The 21056-nt window shown below is 48.4% G+C and overlaps 2 protein-coding genes across 4 annotated transcripts; one reads left to right on the forward strand and one right to left on the reverse strand.

The window, feature by feature from the left end:
- Window positions 1–881: 881 nt before the first annotated feature.
- On the reverse strand, window positions 882–16416 carry LOC308578238 (U4/U6 small nuclear ribonucleoprotein Prp4-like). 3 transcript variants are annotated; one of them, XM_081178485.1, is made up of 14 exons: window positions 16366–16416; window positions 14788–14965; window positions 9524–9710; window positions 9334–9421; window positions 9065–9144; window positions 8744–8837; window positions 8204–8298; window positions 7679–7737; window positions 6704–6827; window positions 4449–4538; window positions 3730–3852; window positions 2436–2543; window positions 1912–2030; window positions 882–1495 (listed from the first exon to the last, which is right to left on the reverse strand). In XM_081178485.1, exons 1-14 carry the CDS (start codon window positions 16387–16389, stop codon window positions 1302–1304), a joined length of 1563 nt encoding a protein of 520 aa, XP_081034611.1. In that variant the 5' UTR covers window positions 16390–16416; the 3' UTR covers window positions 882–1301. The 3 variants fall into 3 exon arrangements, with proteins under 3 accessions (XP_081034611.1, XP_081034610.1, XP_081034612.1); XM_081178484.1 differs by having other exon boundaries at window positions 16357–16413; XM_081178486.1 differs by lacking the exon at window positions 16366–16416 and adding an exon at window positions 16158–16248.
- Window positions 16417–16582: 166 nt separating this feature from the next.
- LOC308578243 (anaphase-promoting complex subunit CDC26-like) lies at window positions 16583–18770 on the forward strand. Its single transcript, XM_081178493.1, has 2 exons — window positions 16583–16818; window positions 18339–18770. Exons 1-2 carry the CDS (start codon window positions 16738–16740, stop codon window positions 18483–18485), a joined length of 228 nt encoding a protein of 75 aa, XP_081034619.1. The 5' UTR covers window positions 16583–16737; the 3' UTR covers window positions 18486–18770.
- The last annotated feature ends 2286 nt before the right edge of the window (window positions 18771–21056 follow it).

Below are 21056 nucleotides of genomic sequence, written 5' to 3' on the forward strand. Positions count from 1 at the left end.
GCAAGACAGTGCATAGGAAGGTAGGGTTGCAGCTGGTGTACCAAATGGAACTAGTAGACAACTGCTCTGGATACAAAATTGACCTGCATCTCCATGGACAGCTGTGCATCTAAAATGACCCTCAGATTGTGACCTGGTCCTTCAGAGGCACAGTTACTCCATTCAGGACCAGGGAATTTCCCACACCGGCCCTCCTCCGTCCCCCAATACTTCTGTCTTGTCGGGATTCCACCTCAATATATTGACTGCCATCCATCGCCCAATTGTCTCCAGACACCCACACAGGACGTTCACCGCCTTCACTGGTTCTGATTTATATGAGAGGTAGAGCTGGGTATCCTCATACTGATGAACACCCAGCTCCAACCCCCAGATTATCTCTGTCCACGGCTTCATATAAATTATTCTGGGCAACCTTCTGAGCTCCACATGCCAGTGGTAGGTGGGGTGAGGCAAAAATGAGTAGGGCAGCTAATGTAAATGTTACCTCTGTGCAGCAGGCCAGTTTCCATATCCACACACGCCCTTCCATATCCTTCATCTAGGCAAGCAAGAAGTATTATCAGAGTGAAAGAACGCATTCCTGCCAGGCAAAAACTCTCAGGGAGGATGTGAAACATGGTTTGTGGAGGGTTGTGGCCAGGGGAGAGTCCTGAGGGCCAGGCAGGGAAGCCTGGAGGGCCACATCTGGCTTAGGGGGCCTGTGGTTTCACCATTCCTGGGCTAATGATCCTTAAGGTCCCTACCAACTTTATGATTCTATGAATGCAGGAGTGATAATAGGAAAGCTGAGCACTGATGGGTGGGGCAGGGGAGGCACCCCATCACCAGAGGCTGTTTGGCTCAAGAAATGTGTCAAAAACGCAACCCACACAGGCGTCACCATTTTCAAGCAGCCACTCTGCTTTAATGTTAGGGTGTCGTTTTTCAAGAAAAGTCTCTGTCCGAGTGAGAAGAAGCTGTGACCCCACTCCAAAATAACAACCAGAACAACCCACCCTACCATCTCTGTTAGCACCCTGGGTATTCCTAAAGGTTGGTAGTGCTGGATCAATGCAAGCCAATTCCACAGGGAAGGGAGAGGAGAGTACACAACTAAAGCAAAATGCAATAGGAAAGGCATTCTCAAACTCAGCTTGGCCTGACCAGAGGGTGTGTGCATGTGTTAGGAGGAGGCAGTATCCCAGAAGTGCATCAAACCATGCCCTGATCTGCAGCGGAGGCCCAGGGAGTCACAGCAGGCTGCCTTCCTTGGCTGCGGGAGCTGGGCAGGGCCAATCCGGCAGAAATGCTCCTTCCGCCTACTCTGCCATCCAAAGCTTGAAAGTCCTGTCATAAGAGCATGTGGCGATCAGCTGCCCGTCCAGGGAGATGTCCAAGCCCATGACTTTGCCCTCGTGTCCTGCCAAGGTTTTCAGCGGGGATGAGCCTGGGTGCGTCCAGACCTTGGCTGTGTTGTCGTAAGATCCAGTAAGCAGGAAGTTGCCATGATTTGCTGGGTGGCGGAAAGAGAAAAATAACAGGAAGTGGGGAGGAGGACTAAGGAGGTAATATAGAGATTTACCACTTACAGCAGGGGTGAGGAACTACAACTCCCATCGTCCATGACCATTAGCTATGCTGGCTGGGGCTGATGGGAGTCCAACAACTTCCAGAGTGCTACCAGTTTCCCCAAAACCTTACCCAAAAGCCAACCATAAGCAGGGAACGGGGGATGCAGGAAGAGGGAGGGTGAGTGACAGAGCATACAGGCTATTCTCAAGAGCCAGTGTATTTGGGGAGGGTGGGGAGCGGTATATATCCAAGTCTTGGGAATCTATGTTGCACATGGAAACCACAGACAAGGTACTTTTCAACCCATTATATATCCTCAGTTTCTGGGAAAAGGCATTAGCAGCTACAGAGACTTACGTTCAAACTTCACTCTGGTCACCAGGTTCTGATGGGCAGGGATGGTGTAGATGCACTTTCTCTGGCGGAGATCCCACACTTTACAGGTGTTGTCGCCGCTTTCAGTGGCAATGTGGTACCTATGAGAAGTACGGAAGAGGAGGAATTCGGGTTTGCGTGCAAGGGGGTTGTTCCCAGTTTCAGCCCTATTCATAATCCTACATGATTATGAAAAAGCTTTAATAAAATATATTGGAGGAGGGGGGAAGGCTATGTACCCATCATACATTTAAAGCACACGGCTTCTGCCAAAGAATCCTGGGAACTGTAGTTTACTAAGGGCATAGGGAATTATAAGCTCTGTGAGGGGGAAACTAAAATTCCCAGGGTGATTTGGGGTGGGAAATGTGCTTTGAATGTATAGTGTGCATGCAGACCAAATTAGTTCCATTAATTTCAATTAATCTACTCCAAGCAGAAGTTAGTTGTCTGTGTGTCAATATTAAGACCTGCACCCCAAGAGGGGAAGGCAAATTGGTTCTTACCCGTTAGGGGAAAAGTTGATCCCATAGATCTCCTTGAGATGACCCTCCAAAAACATGATACAACGCCCTGTGCGCAGATCCCACACGCGGCCAAATGCATCAAGGCCACTGAAAGGAAGAGAAAAACGTCAAACAATCTCTTTCTCACACAACCCCCTTCCCATGCTTCCACTCTGAATAAGAGGCATCACTTAAAGCCATCTTTGGATCTTCTTTCCTCTTTAGTTGTCACCTAGGCTGGATGCCTCTTAACATCACTAAACAGGAGCCAAAGGAGCTTCTGCGAACCACAGTTGTTAAATTGGAGCAAAGCCTTTCTGCAATGCAGCTCGGATTGCCTCCCATGTTACTACCACCTCCTGTCTGCAGTTCCAAGGTTTTGCAAGCAGGACCCAGATCTGACCTACCTGGCAAATCACATGTAGGAAAGTCTAATTAGCACACTTTGTTTGCATAGATTTAGAATATTTATTATGCACTTAAATCAAAAAGTTATCTAAGAGGAGTACAAAAACTGAACGTGAAACATAGCTAAAATCTACAGAACAATTAAAAAGCAAATATACCTAAAAGCCATTGGCATTATAAACACGCATAAAAATAAGTAGAACTTTAAAAACAAAGTAACTAAATTATGCACTTGGGTAGGCTTTTCAAGCCAAAAAAAAAAAAAAAAGGATTCAGCAGGTGCCTACAACTATATAGCTTGCTTAATGTCAATAGGCAGGGAGTTCCAAAGCATAGTTACATGACAATGAAGGATCGACTCAATTACAAACAAGCTAAAGCAAGAGCTGCCCAGATCAGAATTTGCAAATTAAGAACAATGATGGGGCAAATCTTAATATTGCCCTAAAAAGTTGAAACTTTTATTTTAATGAGCAGTATAAACTCAGGAATACAGTCAAGCTATTAGGAACAAAGGAAGTTTCCTAGAAATGAGTCAGAACATTGGTCCATCTAATTCAGTAGTGTCTACACTGACTGGCAGCTGCTCTCCAGGATTATAGATAGGAAGATAACCATTGGGGATTGAAGCTGTGACTTTCTCCACGCAGAGCAGACGCTCTTATCGAAGCTATGGCCCCTCCCTCATTAGAATTTCCACCCTGTGACTTTTTAGCTCCAGGAGTGAAGACTTGAGTGGGATCTTCTGAAGGTAGAATCCCAACCAGTTCTCTCTCTTTTCTGGCATTTTAGAACTAGCAAGAATGAGCATCATTACTGACTGGCTGATACTTGCTCAGTGACACCCCCAGGGAGGGTTAGGACTTGCACATGCATGTAGATTTACCCAGTGGCAGAAAGGGAGCCGTCAACATGGAAGGTGATGTCGTAAACTCCTTTGCTGTGCCCCTCCTGGTGCAAGATTTCCTCCTGAGCCTCCAGGTCCCACAGGCGCCAAGAGTGGTCATAGCTGCAGGGGGGGAGGTGGAGAAGAGACAAAGACTCAAGTGAATATCTCACAAGGCCCCAACAGGTCCCCCCCCCCCGAAGTTCAAGCAGGTGGCTGGATTGTCTATCCTGATCTCCACTACAAGCTAAGACCATGGAATTAATCTAATCTGCCCCTGGCCCCCACAAACTTAGACGATCAGCCAACTGATACAGGGATATGTGTAGCATTTAGGACACATAATTCAATTCTCTGCTCAGTATTGGGATCTTCAACTGCAGCTTCCTCCCATTCTGACCTCTCACTTTCCAGTCTTGTGTAATGAGTGCTGGGCTGAGTGGAAAGAAGTAACATATCACAAGGGGATGACAACAACTGTTTTTCTATCGAGGGCAGAATTATTTCGAAGGTAACCCATGGTGGTGGCATTGCCAGTGGTGGTGAGACTACTAACAATGGAAGGAACTCTCTTTTCTTCCTTTTCTTTCTGCTGCTCTCTGCTCTTCCTCTTTCTCCATCACATCATTTCCCTATTTATTCACCTCCTTGCTACCCACAAGAAATTAGACCAGGTGCCATGTGTGGCCCTTTGGGCAGCACCCCCTCCTCTGACTTACCAGGTGGTGCCCAGAAACCTGCCAGAGGGATGCCATGCCACCCGGGCTACTCTCGCTGTGTGTCCCTCGATGTCAGCCACTGGTTCATCACTGAAAGAAACACAACATCTCACGGCAAATTCTTGATGATGCTGACTGTCCCATAAGAGAGACTAAAATAAAGAGGGAGCAATACAGAATAGGAGAAAGGGAAAGGTGCGATGGGTGGATCCAGCTGGCTGGCTGGAGGACAGAGGGGGGGGGTGTGTGTACAGAAACTAATCTGCTGTGTGAAGGTAAAATTTACAGTAGTTACTCCACCCACCACTGGTAAGTGACCCCCCTGAAGGGTGCCCAGAAGAGAAAAATGTTTCAGTTGTTATTGAAAGATTCACAGACTAGCTTGGCTTTATCCAATGACTTTATTAACAGCTTAGTCATAGTATACTACTGTATAAGATTTGTACACTGCTTGCTGCCTTTCAAGCCTAAAATATGTTGTGACGGGGCTTTGCAAAACTAGTTCACAAGTAAACAAACAATGCTGTCTCTGACTGGCTGCAAAAATACACAGGCAGCTTGGGATGCTTCATGTAGGCTACTCCCCATTGTTCCCAGGGCTGCAAAGTACAAATATTAAAGTAATCAAAGGGCATTCGAAACAGAAGGGAAAACCCTGCCTGCCCAAGCAGAGCAGTTGTGGCTCAGTGGTAGACACACTCTGCAGGCAAAAGAATCCCAGATTCAATCCCTGGTGTCTCCAAGTACGGCTGGGAAATCCTCCCACCTGAAACTGTGGAGAGCCACTGCCTGTTAGAGCAGACAACAGTGGCCTTGAGAGGCAATTAGTCTGGCTTGCTATAAAGCAGCTTCCTATGGGGTTGTATTCAATTCAGTTCATTTCAGAGTAGACCCAGTGAAATTAATGCATGTCCATGCATTTCAATGGGTCTACAACCCTGTGTTCCAAAAGAAAGCAACTGGATAGTGAACCAGTAACCTCATTGGCAGGAGGAAGTCCTAATACTTCCTCAAGTATAAGAGCTACTAGACCAGCTCCACTTACTGTAGCTGCTCTCTTCAGTTTGATTGAGCCCCCTTGTTGCTGGAATGATCCAGTCCTGTACACGCAACCCTGACTTTCTTAAACAAAAGGTGAAGGAACTCAGGGAACTCCAGAAGGAAGCCTAGCCCAGTGGGGTTTGAATTTGACATCAATATAACAAGCCACAGAATGGCCCCAGAACAACATGTTTTAAAGCTCTTCTACTTGTTCCTTTTGCGGCCGTGTCTTTACCTGCCCCATGTTATACAAGATGTCAGGGGTGGGGCAGGTGTGGCTTGGCAAAAATGGCCCCATGGGCCATATCAGGTTCCCTGCCAGGCCCAGTCAGGCCCATGGGCCACAGGTCCCTTACTGTTGCATAAGAGGGTCTCGAGTTCAACAGGTGGGAAAAAATCTATCACTAAATATGAGTTTGAGCAAAAGATTCCTGCATTGCAGGGGGTTGGATTCAATGACCCTTGTGGTCCCTTCCAACTTGACAATTCTATGATTCTATGATTCTATGACCTCACAGGCACCCAAGACTGAGAGAAGGAGTGCGAATTTACCACCACTGATGCTTCGGCCCACAGCAACAGTATCTGACAGAAATAAACCTCTTCCCTGAGGCCCAATTAAAGAATCTGCTCTCTCTCTGTTTCCTTGGATAACGCACTGACAGAATCAACTGCCTTCCCCAAGAGTCACAGTGCCTTGACTGTTGGAACAAATGCAGCCTATCTGGGGACATAGCAAGACAAGAGGTGTAAAAAGTAAGACAAGTATGACATGGGGGAGAAGTGGGAACCCCCCACCTCACAGTTTGGGCCAGGGGGCACAACCAATAAGCCAAGCAAACTCGTGTCTCTATAAAGGTTTAGAAACAGTAACACAGAAAAGAAGCCTCATTATAAGGAGAGAGGAGCACTGCTGGATCAGGCCCCCAAAAGCACCCACAGCAAAATAACTCTGGGAACTATAGTTCACCCTCACAGGACTATAATTCCCAGCACTTGTAACAAACTACAGCTCCCAGGATTCTTTGGGGGGAGCCATGTGCTTTAAAAGTATGGTGTGGTCATGCCCCTGCCTCAATCACTTGTGTTAGTGTTTTGTTTGTTGCAGAAGGAGGTTAAGCAGGAAGCCATTCTTTAATATTTTTCTCTACCACCCGCAGCAGCCAATAAAATAAGGAAGGGAAGGCAACTGATTTTCCTGGGCCCAGGCGTACCTTTCAAGACTCCAGAGTTTGACAGAGCCATCTGCTGCGCATGAAGCCAGGTTGACGTCCTTCTTGTCCAGGAAGATGGTTGCCTTTGGGTGAAAGACAATGGCTCCAACGTTGGTGTTGTGCCCTTGGGAACAGACGAGACAGACAGACAGTTTGAGAGCCAGCCAATTTTAAGCTTGCTTCCTCTGTCTGAGTCTGGGCCTCTTCCTATTGCTCCGAAGAGACTCTTTGACTGGGAATCACTCCAAATTTAGTTTTTGTGCTAAAGCCGGGGTGGGGAACCTTGGCCCTGTAAGCCAAATGTGGCTCTCAAGGCCTTCCACTTTGGTCCTTGGCACTCTCCCCACACTAATTCACTCTTTCCCCTCAGGCCACACACTTCACTCTCCCTGCTTCACGCCCTTCTTGAGTGTCTTCTGCTGCATGCCAATAGTGGGAGGGGCCAAAAGCAAAAGAAGGTGGAGCAACAAATGCAGCTTTTCCCTTTGTATAGTAGGCTACCTGCCTTCACACTCCCATTTCTAGTCTCCTTCCAGGCCTGATCAGAATTCAAGGCCACATTCCACCCAAGTAAAAACACTAAAGGAGGGTGCCAAGCAGGGTTGGTGCAGTTTGAAGAGAGCCCCAAGGGCCAGAGAGGCTGTGAGGGCCACATGTGGCCCACGGGTCTGACGTTCCCATGCTCTGAATTAGTCAGCAGCTAAGCAGTGGACCTATAGGATATGACTCCCAACACTGATTATTAGAGTCAAGGCTGTCTTCCAGAAAGGAATGCCATCTCACCCAAGCCCAAGGGGGACAAACAAATAAAGGAAGAAGTTTGCACAGCACCACTCTCAAAATTCATAGTCTCCCACCCATGTAGCCTTATGCTCCTAATCAGCCATATACTGTAATTGCTCCAGTCATTTGAGGGAAGATAAGAGAAAAGCAGGCTGCTTTGGCAATGGGTGCGGTGGGAGTCAGATACTATACCTCGCAAAGTGCAGATGAGATTACAATCCGGCACTGACCACAGTTTACAGAGGCCACTCCTGGGAGAGAAAAGGCAGAAGGAAAACTGACTGGCATTTTATTTTATCTTAAAATGTTTTCTATCCCTTGTCTTTCTGTTTTACAAACAAAACCAATCAAACAAAAGCAATCAAGGAAGCTAAGAGAGTAAAAAAAAAACCAAACACATATAAAAACCAAGCAAAATTCAGTTGCAAGATAACAAGTCTAAAAACAAAACAGAAGATAGCAAGTCTAAAAACAACCTTCAACAAAATGATAAAATGCACCCACAGAACTATCACATTCTAAAAACTACTCCCACAATAGCCTTCCAGAACTTGCTAATTACAGGGCGTTGGACAAGATGACTTTCGGGATCCTTTCCAGCTCTACAATTTTATGATTTTATGACTGCTCCCAACAGCTCAGGCAGCCTCTCCTGTGCACTATAGGAGAACTTAGCAGGATTGGGAGGGACATAATGAAAAGCAGAACAAAGTTTACCAGCAAGCTGTAGCCAGGAGCTTGGAGTTGGGGCTGAAGTTGCAATAGGAGATAGGGCGGTCGTCTCCAATTTGGCTGCAGAAATTATTCAAAGACTGAAAGAAAAACAACAAAAAAAGATAATATTTTGCCACCAGAGGAAATGAAGGGCTCAATAAAATGAGATGGCGCTGAGATGGTAAAGAAAAGAGATGACGTTTCCTGCCCAGGCTGCTCCCCCACCTCACCCCCAGTAGTGTTTCCTACTGAGCTGAATTGTGGGACCCATTTAGTGCAATGTTATGTGCTCTGAACTGGCAGCTGAATTCCAAGCAACCAGCAGAGATCTTTCCTTGTCCAGGAGATGGAGATGCCAGGGAGTCAACCTGGGATCATCCACATGCAAAGCATTTGATCTACCATTGAATTATGCTGAGGAGGAGCAGAGGCACAGAAGCCTTCTGCAAGCTCATTTGAACCTCAGCATCTCGGGGGCCTTCTGGGCTGCAGCAGCCCAGTGCCCAGAACTTTTAAGTCATAGCAGAGATGGGTCCCACTTACCCTTAGAGATTTGTGCAGCTCCTGTTTCTGGGAAGTCCGTGTGGCCTCAGGGACCTCCTTGAGCAGCCGGGCTTCCTCCAATCGATTCATTGCCCTGTGAAGGGAACAAAAATTAATGCAACCAGGTCTTGCCCATATTCAACCCTTGCAGAGGCCTACAAGTTGTAATGGTGACAATTCTTCTGCCACGTGCCATCTGTCTTTTGAGGTGGGTTTGAAATCCCCCATTTCTCAACCATCACCACCACTCTAGTTAGGGACAATAGATATACAAGGCCTCATCAATGTTTGCGTTAGCATTTCTCAATCCCAGCCCCTTACCGAGGGAGGGAGTAGTTGGCGATCCACAGTCTGGCCGTCTTCAAGGTATTTGGTCCTTCGTGGTACCAGGTTTGCTGATACTAAGAGAAATGAAACATTAAAGGGGTGGGTATCTCTTGTGAGACTTGGGTACTATAGTGGGCACACATTTATAGCTAAGGGGAAAGGTCGGAGCTCAGTGGGAAAGTGTGAGCTCCCAGGGTTTGTGAAGACTCCCATTTGAAACCCCAGAGCTGCTGTCACTCATAACACACTTTAAAATTTATTACCTCCTCTTTTGATTTCTTGGACTTCTCATCTTCTTTTTGGGTCTTCTTCAATGCGTCTGTGCCAACCACAGACAGAATGTTACGTAGCCTGTTGAGAAATAAAGTGAAGATTAACTTGCCTTTGTTTATATGAGTCACATCAATGAACTGGAAAAGGAAGTGAGAGCAAGTCAATTTCATCCTCTCTCACCTCTCCCTCCTTTCTGCAGGGCCCTCTCCAAAAAGTGTGATGGGCTTCCCGAGGGCTCGTAAGCAGGCCTTGACCTCAGAGTCATCTGTGGAAACATTGATTTGCCTGGCACGCTTCCGGCGCTCAAACTCTGCCAGGACCTCTGCCTGGCGCTCGCTGATGTGCTCTTCCAAGTCAAAAACTTCACCTGATCATAGTAGAAAGCCAAAGGTTATAGGAAATACAACCCCAACAGGACCCTACAAAGCCTCAACACTTGACCCTCACTTCAAAAGTTTGCTTCATTCCAATGAAGCCACATTCAAAGAGCAACAATATGTGGTATATGCTGTGTCACCTCTCTCTGCTCCTTGAGTGTCCAGGTCAAAGCTTATGTTATCAGTGAGGCCTGTGGCTTAAGACTTTGACGGCTGCTGTTGCTGCTTGTGTGAGTGCTGGGAAGACCGCTCCCTCTCCTGCCAACTCCATCTGGCCTAGGGGGCGGGGCCTGCACTACCATTACAGTTTAGAGGACTGAGCAGCTACCGGCAGCAATGGACAAAATAGTTTTAAATGTTTTAATTGCTTTTAATTTGCAGCACCTTAAATGGGGGTTGTTGTTTTTTATAATATTATATTATTTCATTATCTGCAGCAAATGTTAAAGATGTTTATATATATTTTAAGTTGTTTTAAAGGTGTTTTTATTGTTTACTTTGTTGTACCACCGTGAATGGTGGTTTTTATCTATGTATTTTTGTTTGTTCCGTCTTGTTTTGGTTTTGGGGTTGGACATTTGAGTGGGGTGGGGACTGGTTTTGTTTGGGCATAATTGTTTTGGTTGTTTTGTTTTCTATTTTGTAAATGGAGGTTAGTATGAGGCTTGGGATTGCTACCGTGGAGGGGCGAGGGAGGTATGGCGGTGGGGGCAGATGTTATAGGCGAAGGGGATCGAGATACGGATATGCTCGTACCCCTTCCAATCTGCGCCCCATCCCGAGAGACAAGGGTAGGGTGAGCAAGGATTACTCACCTCCTTCACTGGTGTTGTGCAATGCCAGGTCTATAGGCAACAAAACCACTACCCTGCGAGATTTCTTTACCTCGCAGGGAGTCGACCTGGCTTGTGTGACGGAGACCTGGGTGCGCGAAGGGGTAACTGTTACCTTACGAGAGATTGCACCCCCGGGTTTCTCCGTCCTCCACCAGTCACGGACTGTGGGCCGCGGGGGAGGGGTGGCAGTATTAATCCGGGAAGATTGTTCTTTCAGGGCTCTACCACCGCCATCGATCCCCGGCATTGAATGTGTTGGTCTAGTGTGGGGCTCCGAGGAGAGCTTGGCTGTCTGGCTGGTGTACCGGCTACCTAACGCACCAGCAGCCACCCTGTCAGGCCTGCTGGAGGCGGTGGCCGGCTGGGCCTTGGAGTTCCCTAACCTATTGGTATTGGGAGACTTCAACTTCCATGCTGATGCCACTCCCTCCTCACTGGCTCTGGACCTGGTGTCTTCCATGGCGACAGTAGGGCTCTCCCAGTTTGTTTCGGGCCCCACACATCAAGCAGGCCACACGCTGGATTTGATCTTTGGCGCCGGTATAGATGTGATCATGTCTCCTTCGATGAAGGTGCCATGGTCTGATCACTATGCTCTGAAAGCCAGGATTGACTTTCCACCCCCACCCTGCTTAGGTGGCGAGCCGATTTGGGCTCGCCCGCAGAGGCTGATGGACCCGGATAGATTCCGTCAAGCCTTGCGGGACCTTGCTCCCCCGGCGACTCATTGACTGAGCTTGTTGAGGGCTGGAATACCCAGCTCCTGGCAGCCATCAATGAGATCACACCTAAGCGCCCTCTGCGACCCCGCAGAAACCGGGCTCCCTGGTTTACCGAGGAGCTTCGGAAAATGAAGCGGGACCTCAGACGGCTAGAGCGAGTATGGCGGGGTGCCCGTGACAGAGCCTCAAGAACATCTTATAGGGTTTTTATGAAAACCTATGAGATGGCAGTGAAGGCCGCTAAGAAGTCTTACTTCTCGGCCTCCATTGCATCCGCTAGCTCTCGCCCGGCGCAATTATTTAGTATAATTCGGTCTCTTAACGTCCCTTGAAGGACAGCCAAATTTAAATAACAATCTGACACACAGCTGTGAGGCATTTGCGAGCTTTTTTGCGGAGAAGGTCCTGTTGCTCCGCCATGACCTCCCTGCCAATTTGGATACAATAAAGGAACTGGAGGCCCCTCGACTGTGCTCGGGTCCAGTATTGGACCACTTTGACCGGATATCTCCAGCCGATGTGGACAGATTCCTCCAAGCTGGAAAGCCCACCACCTGTCCTCTTGACCCGTGCCCGTCATGGCTGATTAGAGCGTGTCCAGACGAGGTGCGGGGCCCCCTGGGGGATATCATCAATTTGTCCCAGGGGAACAAATTATTCCCAGGGGAACTGAAGGAGGCGGTGGTGCGTCCGCTCTTAAAGAAAACATCATTAGATCCCTCAGATCTATCCAATTACCGCCCGGTCTCGAATCTTCCATTCCTGGGTAAGGTGATTGAGAGAGCGGTTGCTGAACAGCTTGGTAGGTTTCTGGATGAAACATCTGCTCTGGATCCATTCCAGTCCGGCTTCCGGGCTGGTCATGGGACCGAGACGGCTCTGGTCGTCCTAACAGATGATCTCCACAGGCAGCTGGATCGAGGCAGGTCGGGGCTGCTGATTCTTCTAGATCTGTCAGCAGCCTTTGACATGGTCGATCACGAACTCCTGGACCACCGCCTTGCCGACGTGGGGATCCAGGGCACAGTCCTTCAATGGCTGCGCTCGTTTCTCTCTGGTCGGGGACAGAGGGTGGCGCTTGGGGGGGAATTGTCATCACGCCACTCCTTGGTGTGTGGAGTGCCTCAGGGTGCAATTCTCTCCCCGATGCTTTTTAACATCTTTATGCGCCCCCTCGCCCAGCTTGTCCGGAGTTTTGGGCTGGGTTGCCATCAGTATGCTGATGACACCCAACTCTATCTGTTGATGGATGGCCATCCTGACTCGGCCCCAGACACACTGACCAGATGTCTGGAAGCTGTGGCTGGATGGTTACGTGGGAGCCGGTTGAAGTTAAATCCTTCGAAGACAGAGGTCCTCTGGCTGGGGCGGGACGATATGGGATCGAGGGGGCAACTCCCATCTCTTGCGGGGGTGCAATTAGTGCCAGCACCGGCCGTTAAGAGTTTGGGTGTAATCTTCGATACCTCCCTCTCTATGGAGGCGCAGATTACAGCTATAACAAAGGCGGCATTTTTTCATCTCCGCCAAGCTAAGCAGTTGGCACCTTATCTCTCTCGTCCTGACCTAGCCACTGTGATCCATGCGACGGTCACCTCCAGACTGGATTATTGTAACTCGCTCTACGTGGGGCTGCCCTTGAGACTGACCCAGAAACTCCAGCGGGTGCAGAATGCCGCGGCGAGACTCCTTATGGGGTCTTCGCTGCGAGAGCACATTCATCCGGTACTATACCAGCTGCACTGGCTCCCGGTGGAGTACAGGATCAGGTTTAAGGTGCTGGTTTTAACCTTTAAAGCCCTATACGGCCTAGGACCCTCGTACCTACGGGACCGCCTCTCCTGGTATGCCCCACAGAGAAACCTACGGTCTGCAAATAATAACATCCTCAAGGTCCCAGGCCTCAGAGAGGTTAGGCTGGCCTCAACTAGAGCCAGGGCCTTCTCGGCTGCGGCTCCAAACTGGTGGAACGCTCTGTCCCAAGAGACTAGGGCCCTGCGGGACCTGACATCTTTCCGCAGGGCCTGCAAGACAGAGTTGTTCCGCCAGGCCTTTGGTCAGGGCACAGCCTGACTCCCTCCTCTGGCAACCTGCACAGAATTTTGCTTAATTGGTTGCCATCAATTCGATTTAATTAATTTTCATAATGAAATATTTTTAGATTGTGTGACTATTTGACTGATTATTTGATTGTTGTTAGCCGCCCTGAGACCGGCTTCGGCTGGGGAGGGTGGGATATAAATAAAATTTATTATTATTATTATCCCTCTTTTCAGCCAAAACTGGCTCCCCAAATGGCTTAAAATCAACATTCATACAAAGGCAAAATGTAATTAATGTTTTGCTGGGGGGGGGGGGTAAGAGAGCACAATCTCTTATGGCCACTGGAAGTACACATTTTTATATCCAGAGGGAACAAATAGGATCTGCAGATGCGCAGGAGCTAGCCAACAAGCATTTGTTCCCCTGAAACGAAACCTACCCACATTGATCTGCTGCCACCTGTGACACTCCTTCTCATCTAGTGTTTTGCTTTTTGCTACCCCTATCTAGATTTAAATTATAAAGACCTCAGGGCAGGGATTTGTCTCTTGCTTGCTTTCTCCTGTAAAGAACTACAGTGGTACCTCATGTTGCGAACCGTCCCCCTTACAAATTCTTCGGGTTACGCGCTCCACTAACCCGAAAGTAGATGCCCCTCATTGTGAACTTTGTCCCGGGATGCGAGCAGAAACCACGCTCCGGTGGTGCGGCAGCAGCGGGAGGTGCCATTAGCGGAAGCGCACTTCATGTTACGAGCGGTTTCCGGTTACGAACGGACCTCTGGAACGGGTTAGGTTTGTAACTGGAGGTACCACTGTATGTATAACTGATAGCATCCCTGGGATAAAGATAGCCTGGTCACATTTATCCATGGGCTGATTACTATAACGCACTGTACTTGGGGCTGCCTTTGAAGATTGCTTGGAAACTACAGTTAAAGCAAATAAATGGGACTGGTCATATGGAACCTATTTTGCCTGTCCTAAAGAGATACACTGGATTAAAGTTCATTGCCAAGCTCAAGCCAAAGTGCAGATTTTGACCTACAAAGCCCCAAATGGGTTGGGGCCAGGCTAGTTGAAAGATTACCTGTTCCCACATGAACCCACCCAAACATTAAGATATATTCTAGGTCCTACCACCCTTGGAAGTATGGTGGACAATGACACAGGCTTCTTAGTTGTGGCATTCTGTCAGCACCAAGTGAATGTCTTCTTTGTTTGCATGTGGTTTTATGTCAGCATCTCGTTTAATCTCATTATGCTGTGTAATGCTTTAGTGTGATTTGTTTTAAAGGACTTCCTGATTTAATTGTAATTTTAGTATTGAACTGAGAACTTCTCTGAGAGCATTTGCTGAAAATGGCCTGCTTGCAAGCATTCTAAACAAATTATCAGCCCCACTAAGCAGTTCTTCCCTCCATCCTTTTCCTTCCATCTCCCAGTCAGCTCACTACCATCTCTTACCACTGGTGATATTGATGTTGCCAGCCTCAATAGCTGCTTTGACTGCATCCTTGCCCATCAACCCAGACTCCCCTTTGAGGAGACGCTCTTGCTCTTTCTCCTCTAAGCTCCCATAGAAAATTGGGGCTTTCTTGGCTGGAGGAGCATCCCCTTGATCTGAAGCCTTTGTTTTTGAACCCTGCAAGAAGGAAACTCAGCAGTAGCCTACATGGAGAAGGAAGAGAGCAAATTTGGATTTTCCCCCACCTGCTGTCATGGGCTGGCTTGATGCAGAGAACTGGGGAAGAAGGCTCAGAGCCAGGGGGGCAGCGATGCATGGTCAGAGGGAGAAGAGGCAACAGGCTTTAGTGAGCAGGAAGAGACATGGGGCAGAGAGCAGTCCAGACTGAGGCAGAAGAGGAGGCTGGAGAGGAATGGAGCCAAAAGGCAGTAACCAGCTCCCCTCCCCCTATACTCCTGACTCATGACATCTGCGCACATCTGACAGCCCCCACCCCATCAAACAGTACATGAGACAATTTTGTTTTGAATCCCAGCATACTGTTAATCATTAAGGCTAAAACCCTAAGCCCACCTCTGTGGGAGTCAGCACTACTGAACTCAATAGGACTTTCTTGTGAGTTGACATTGTTAAGGATTATACTGTTTGGTAATATATTTATTACAGTGACTAACATAAAATATTCCACAGGAACAGTCCTGTTAGTCCATGAGTATCATGGTACAGTGGTACCTCAGGTTACAGACGCTTCAGGTTACAGACGCTTCAGGTTACAGACTCCGCTAACCCAGACCTAGTACCTCGGGTTAAGAACTTTGCTTCAGGGTGAGAACAGAAATCACACGGCGGGAGCAGGAGGCCCTATTAGCTAAAGTGGTACCTCAGGTTAAGAACAGTTTCAGGTTAAGAACGGACCTCCAGAACGAATTAAGTTCTTAACCCAAGGTACCACTGTACTTTAAAAGCAAAGGAAATCCATGTCTTGCTCTGAGTAGGCCCAATAAAACTAATGGGCTTGAATTGGTTATGTTTATTCATTTCAGTGGGTCTGCTCCGTGTAGAGATAGCACTGGATACAATCCTAACATATATATATATATATTTATTCTGGCATAAACTTTCATGGACTACAAGTCCACTCTAATAGGTGGTTTTGAAACAACAACGTTTGTTAGTCTTTAAGGTGGCAAAGAATGCCTTGTTGTTTTAATGCAGCAGAAATATTAGAACTCTTAAAGCATAACATTTTGCCTTTTGTGGCAGAAGCTGAAGCGTTGAGTTGCACCCAACTCAGCTCAACTGAAAGAGGAGAGCCACTGAAATTAACAGCCGCAAGCGAGTCATATTCATTAATTCAAATGAGTCCAACCTTGAATTGAGCTTTAGTTGGATACAATCCGTTACGCTCTAAAAACTTTTACTACCGACGTGAGGTTACGTTAGTCACTGCAGTAAATAAGTAGGCACTGGTGTCTTTCAAACAGATTTTTCATTTTATCATTTCTATGAAAAGATACACGTTTTTTAAACAAAGAAACCACATTCTATCCCAGTTTCAAACCCCCTGCCTTATTCACCGCGGCGATCCGCGACGCAGCCATGGCGCTTTCCCGACCCCTGCTCTCAGACCGGGGCTCTGTAGTGGGGGAATCACACGCAACGGGCTCCCCACAAACACTTCCGGCACAGCGGCTTCCCCCGCCCTTGCAGAGCGCCACAGCCAATGATGCCTTTCCATTCCATCCCGGAGAGTGGGCCGCTCTAGCTTCCCTGGAGCTCCATGGTTATGCGGAGCGAGAGCTTCCGGGTTGCTGGCTGGCGACGTGGGGCGTGGTGGGATCGAGCCTCTGGCGTCGGCGTCTGAACTAGAGGTGCAGGTGAAGAAAAGAGCGGGGAGCTGCTGCGCACGTGCGAGAGAGCCGCAGTGTGGGGAAAGGTCTGCTTGCAAGATGCTGCGGCGGAAACCGACGCGGCTTGAGTTGAAGCTGGACGACATCGAGGAGTTCGACGGCGCCCGCAAGGAACTCGAGGTGGGTGAGTCAGCGGCGTAGCGTGAGTTGTCAGCACCCGGGGCAAGGCACGTAATTTGCGCCCCCCTAACCCCTAACCTGCGAGTTGCTGCTGGCGCTGCTGCCCAAACGACGCCGCTTGCCCGGAGGAGGAGGGGGGCAGAGAGGCGAGGAAAATGCAACGGTCCAGCAGCGGCAGCAGCACCGGCGGAGGCGGGGCTGTGAGGAGGGGCTGCCTGGCGCGTCCTCCGCGGCGAGCACTGAGAGCCGCTGCCTGCCGGGCGCCTTCAGCCCGGGCGCGCGCACAGCTCGTCGGTTCCGCGAGACATGCGGCTCCGCTACAGCCTGCGCCCGAGGCTCTTCGGCGACTCCGGAGGCAGCGAGCGCGCCCCCCCCCCCAGATGTTGCGCCCGGTGCGGCCTGCCCCCCTTGCACCCCCCACGCTATGCCACTGGGGTGAGTGGTTGGTTGGTTGGTTGGTTGCGGGACGGCAAGGCGCTCCTTGCCCACCTTTCTTCGGTGTTGGTGTTGTTGTTTGCGCACTCTGCACATGCTTAGAGATTCTCTTGGCCTTGCTTTCTCTTTTCTTTTTTAAAAACCTGTTTCTCCTCACAAGGGGAGTAGCCATCCTGTTTGTTATTGAGCTGCAAGGCCCGGTCTTCTCTCTCCCACTCAGGAGGGTACCGAGTATAGTAAACAGGCGGTGAGGTAGAGCCACCCGCTGGAGTTGGGCGCAGTCCCCCCCCCCACTGTTCTTACTTGGGTGGAACATGCACAAACAAGCTTATAAAATTATGCACAGTACGGAGAAAGAACACTGGCTCCTCAGGGCTGCCATTTGCTTGTTTTAATAAAAGGTTGTTGGCTGGGGAAAAGGTCGCAGCTCAGTGTCAAAGGGTTTTCTTTGCATTGAGAAGGTCCCAGGTTCAATTGTGAGTATCCCCAAGTAAGTTTGGAAGAGGCTTCCTGCCTGAAACCGTGGAGAAGTGCTGCCAAACAGGGTGGACAATACTGAGCTAAGTGGATCCAATGGTCTGACTCTGTAAAAGGCAGCTTCCTGTGTTTTGTTCCATGACCATAAGCTCAGCTGTAAAGCATTTCCTTTGCATGCAGAAGCTCCCAAGTTCAGTCTCCCAGGTAGGGCTGGGAGACTCCCTGCCTGAAATCCTGCAATATTGTTGTTAGTTAGAGTAGACAATACTGAACAAGATGAAACAATGGTCCAATTTGGTATAAAATGGCTACTTGTATTCCTGTGCAAGAAGGTGTGTTTGTGCGTACACAGTAGCAGATCTAAATGCCAAATTATGCTTGAGGTTGCCTCCATGTTAGCCCCCTGCACTCACGAGTAAAGGTGTTTGGCCCCTTTCTGTGGCAGAATTTTTTGACAGCTTGCAATGTCTTAAATCTGAAAGCAAAGAATCAGATTCATTACAGCTATATTTGAAAAAGAAAACATGTCATGGCATGGGCGGAGGAGGTACATATGTGATTGTCCTGGAGAAGTTTTCTTTAATTATGCTTTAATTATGTTTCCACAGAGTCGTAGGAAGCGCGAGGAGGTGGACATGGTGGGAGCCAGCGATGCTGAGTGTGCGCTGGGACTCAGCACTGATCATAAGAGCCGGGAGCAGATGATACATGACCGGATTGGCTACAAACCCCAGCCCAAACCAAACAATTGTTAATCTCAGTTTGGGAACTTTGAGTTCTAGAGCCCAAAGGGTGGACAGTGGGAGTGCCTGGTACCTGTGAGCTTTGGAAGAAAGCAGGAATTTGTTTCAAGAGCCCAACAAACTCTGTTTAGAAATAGCAGAAGAGACTGAGCTGCTCTCCTCTAGGTTTTAAATGGAGTTCCTCCTCCAAGCAGAGCAAGTCTTGCTTTCCCTACAAAGATGGGATCTTCCTTACTTGATGGTTTCTTTTGTGCAACCTTGCTAGGCTGCTGTGCTTAATAAAATATTTGTTTTTAACTTTGCATGCTTCATTGTATAAACATAGATGGACATTTTTACTTGTGAAAGAGACCTTGAGCCTTGCTGATGGGTGCAGCAACAGAAGTGAAATTGAGCATTTTTTACTTTTTACTTTGAGGTGGTTGTAGAGTGGGTTTATTTACAACTGAGAGGCCCTAGATTATTAGTGGAAGAGCAGAGACTGGATATGCAGAAGGTCCCAGGCTGAACTGCTGACATCACCAGTTAAAAATGCTTCTGAGTTGCCAGCCTGGGAAATGACCATTTGCTGCCTGTATCCCTGGAGTAGACAAGGAGTGCGGAAGCTGTGGCCCTCCAGACAGTGCTGAATCATAGCTCTCATCCTCCCTGACCACTGAAATAGGGTGGCTGAGGTTGATAGGAATTAGGAGTTCACCATTGTCTGGTGGACAGTGGCAGAATTTCGCCTACTTTAGAGTGGACTGTACTGAGTTAAGTGGACGAAAAGTCTGACTTCGAAGCAAAATGGATTTGGGGGGCAACCACACTATATTCCTCATCTTTCTCACACGAAGATGAGTTGACCACGGTTATGATCAATATGGTTTTATTTTCGGGGTGAAACAAGGTACCAAGATCTACTTGTTACAGAGATGCTCCAAAGGTGCAGGAGATGTTACTTAGTGTTTGAGGATTCCCCCTCCCCTTTTGTCTTGGGAAGAAGGCATTCTGTCTAAAGCTGCTGCATACTGACAAATTAATCTTCCTGCAAAACAGTATGCCACAAGAGGCTGCCTTACAAGTCCATGGGTTGCAATAAAACATCTGCTCCTGCCTTTTGTGCTTGAATTCTGTGTGATCCATTCATAAGCAATGGGCTGTAGCCAATGCTAGTCCTACTCAGAGTAGATACACTGAAATTAATGAACGAGACTAACTTGGGTCCATTACTTTATTTGGGTTTACTGATTAGAACAAGCGTTAGCTGGTAATGGTTTTCTGCAAAGAATTCTGGGAGCTGCCGTTTGTTAAGGGTGCTGAGAGGAGTCGTTTTAGTTAACACAGCTGATTTTTGGTTCTTGCCAATAAACTGAGTAGCATAAAAATTATAGCGGGGATCAAATACTGGAGAGAACTCACAAAAATACAGTGGTGCCTCGCAAGACGAAATTAATTCGTTCCGCGAGTTTTTTCGTCTAGCGAATTTTTCGTCTTGCGAAGCACGAAATCCCATAGGAATGCATTGAAATTCAATTAATGCGTTCCTATGGTCAAAAAAAGTCCAAACAAAGCCAAATTTGGTACAACAAGAGTTTATTAAGTGCTCTTTAAAGTCACACATACTGTAAAGAGCATTTCAAAAATTGAAGGAACAAGTAAGTTTCTAAACATGACAGAAAAACATTTAAAAATCAACAAAGTGTACAGTACATTTTCTAAGACTCTGGGGGACCACTCGAAGAAGGTTCCTCTTCCACTCTTTGCTTCTTGCTGAAGAACCTGCCCATGGTCTGCTGCTTCATCCGCCTTTTCAGCACCTCCCTGAAAGGCGACATGACCCTCGTATCAAAAGTGTTCGCGAGGTCATGTGCCACGTGCTTGTCAGGGTGGTGCCGCTGTGCAAAAGCCTGCACATCCTTCCACTTCAGGCAAATGTCCCTCAGTTCTTTGGAGGACGGCCATTCCTCAGTTGCTTCCTCCTCTTCCAGCGAGGCCTGCTCCTGCGCAGCCTCTGCCTGCAGTTCGACCAGCTCCTGGGTGGTCAGCTCGTGGTCGTGCTCCTCCACCAGCTCGCTGATGTCCTCCTCTGTGACCTCCAGGGCCCATGGTCCTCCCCAAGGCAACAATGTCCTGCACCACTGTTGACTCTGGTGCATCAGAGTCACTTGGTGCCACGCAGTCCGGCCACAGGCTGCGCCAAGCGCAATTCAAATTTCTCTGGCTGATCCCATTCCAGGCCGTGGTGATCATCTTCAAGCAGGTGACGATGTCAAAGTGGTCCTTCCAGAATTCCCGCAGGGTGATGGTGGTGCAATCAGTCACCTCGAAGCATCGCCTGAAAAGCTCCTTGGTGTAGAGTTTTTTGAAATTGGCGATGACCTGCTGATCCATCAGCTGGAGCAGTGGCGTGGTGTTAGGCGGCAGGAACATGATGCTGATGAAGCTGAACTCCTCCAACAAGTCCTCCTCAAGGCCTTTAGGATGAGCAGGAGCATTGTCCATCAGAAGCAAAGCCTTCAGCAGCAGGTCGTTGTCCAGCAGGTACTGTTTGACAGCAGGGCCAAAAGCAAGATTGACCCAGTCCACAAACAGCACACGTGT

The sequence above is a fragment of the Podarcis bocagei genome (genome assembly GCF_964188305.1).
Source record: "Podarcis bocagei genome assembly, chromosome: W".
Taxonomy (NCBI): domain Eukaryota; kingdom Metazoa; phylum Chordata; class Lepidosauria; order Squamata; family Lacertidae; genus Podarcis; species Podarcis bocagei.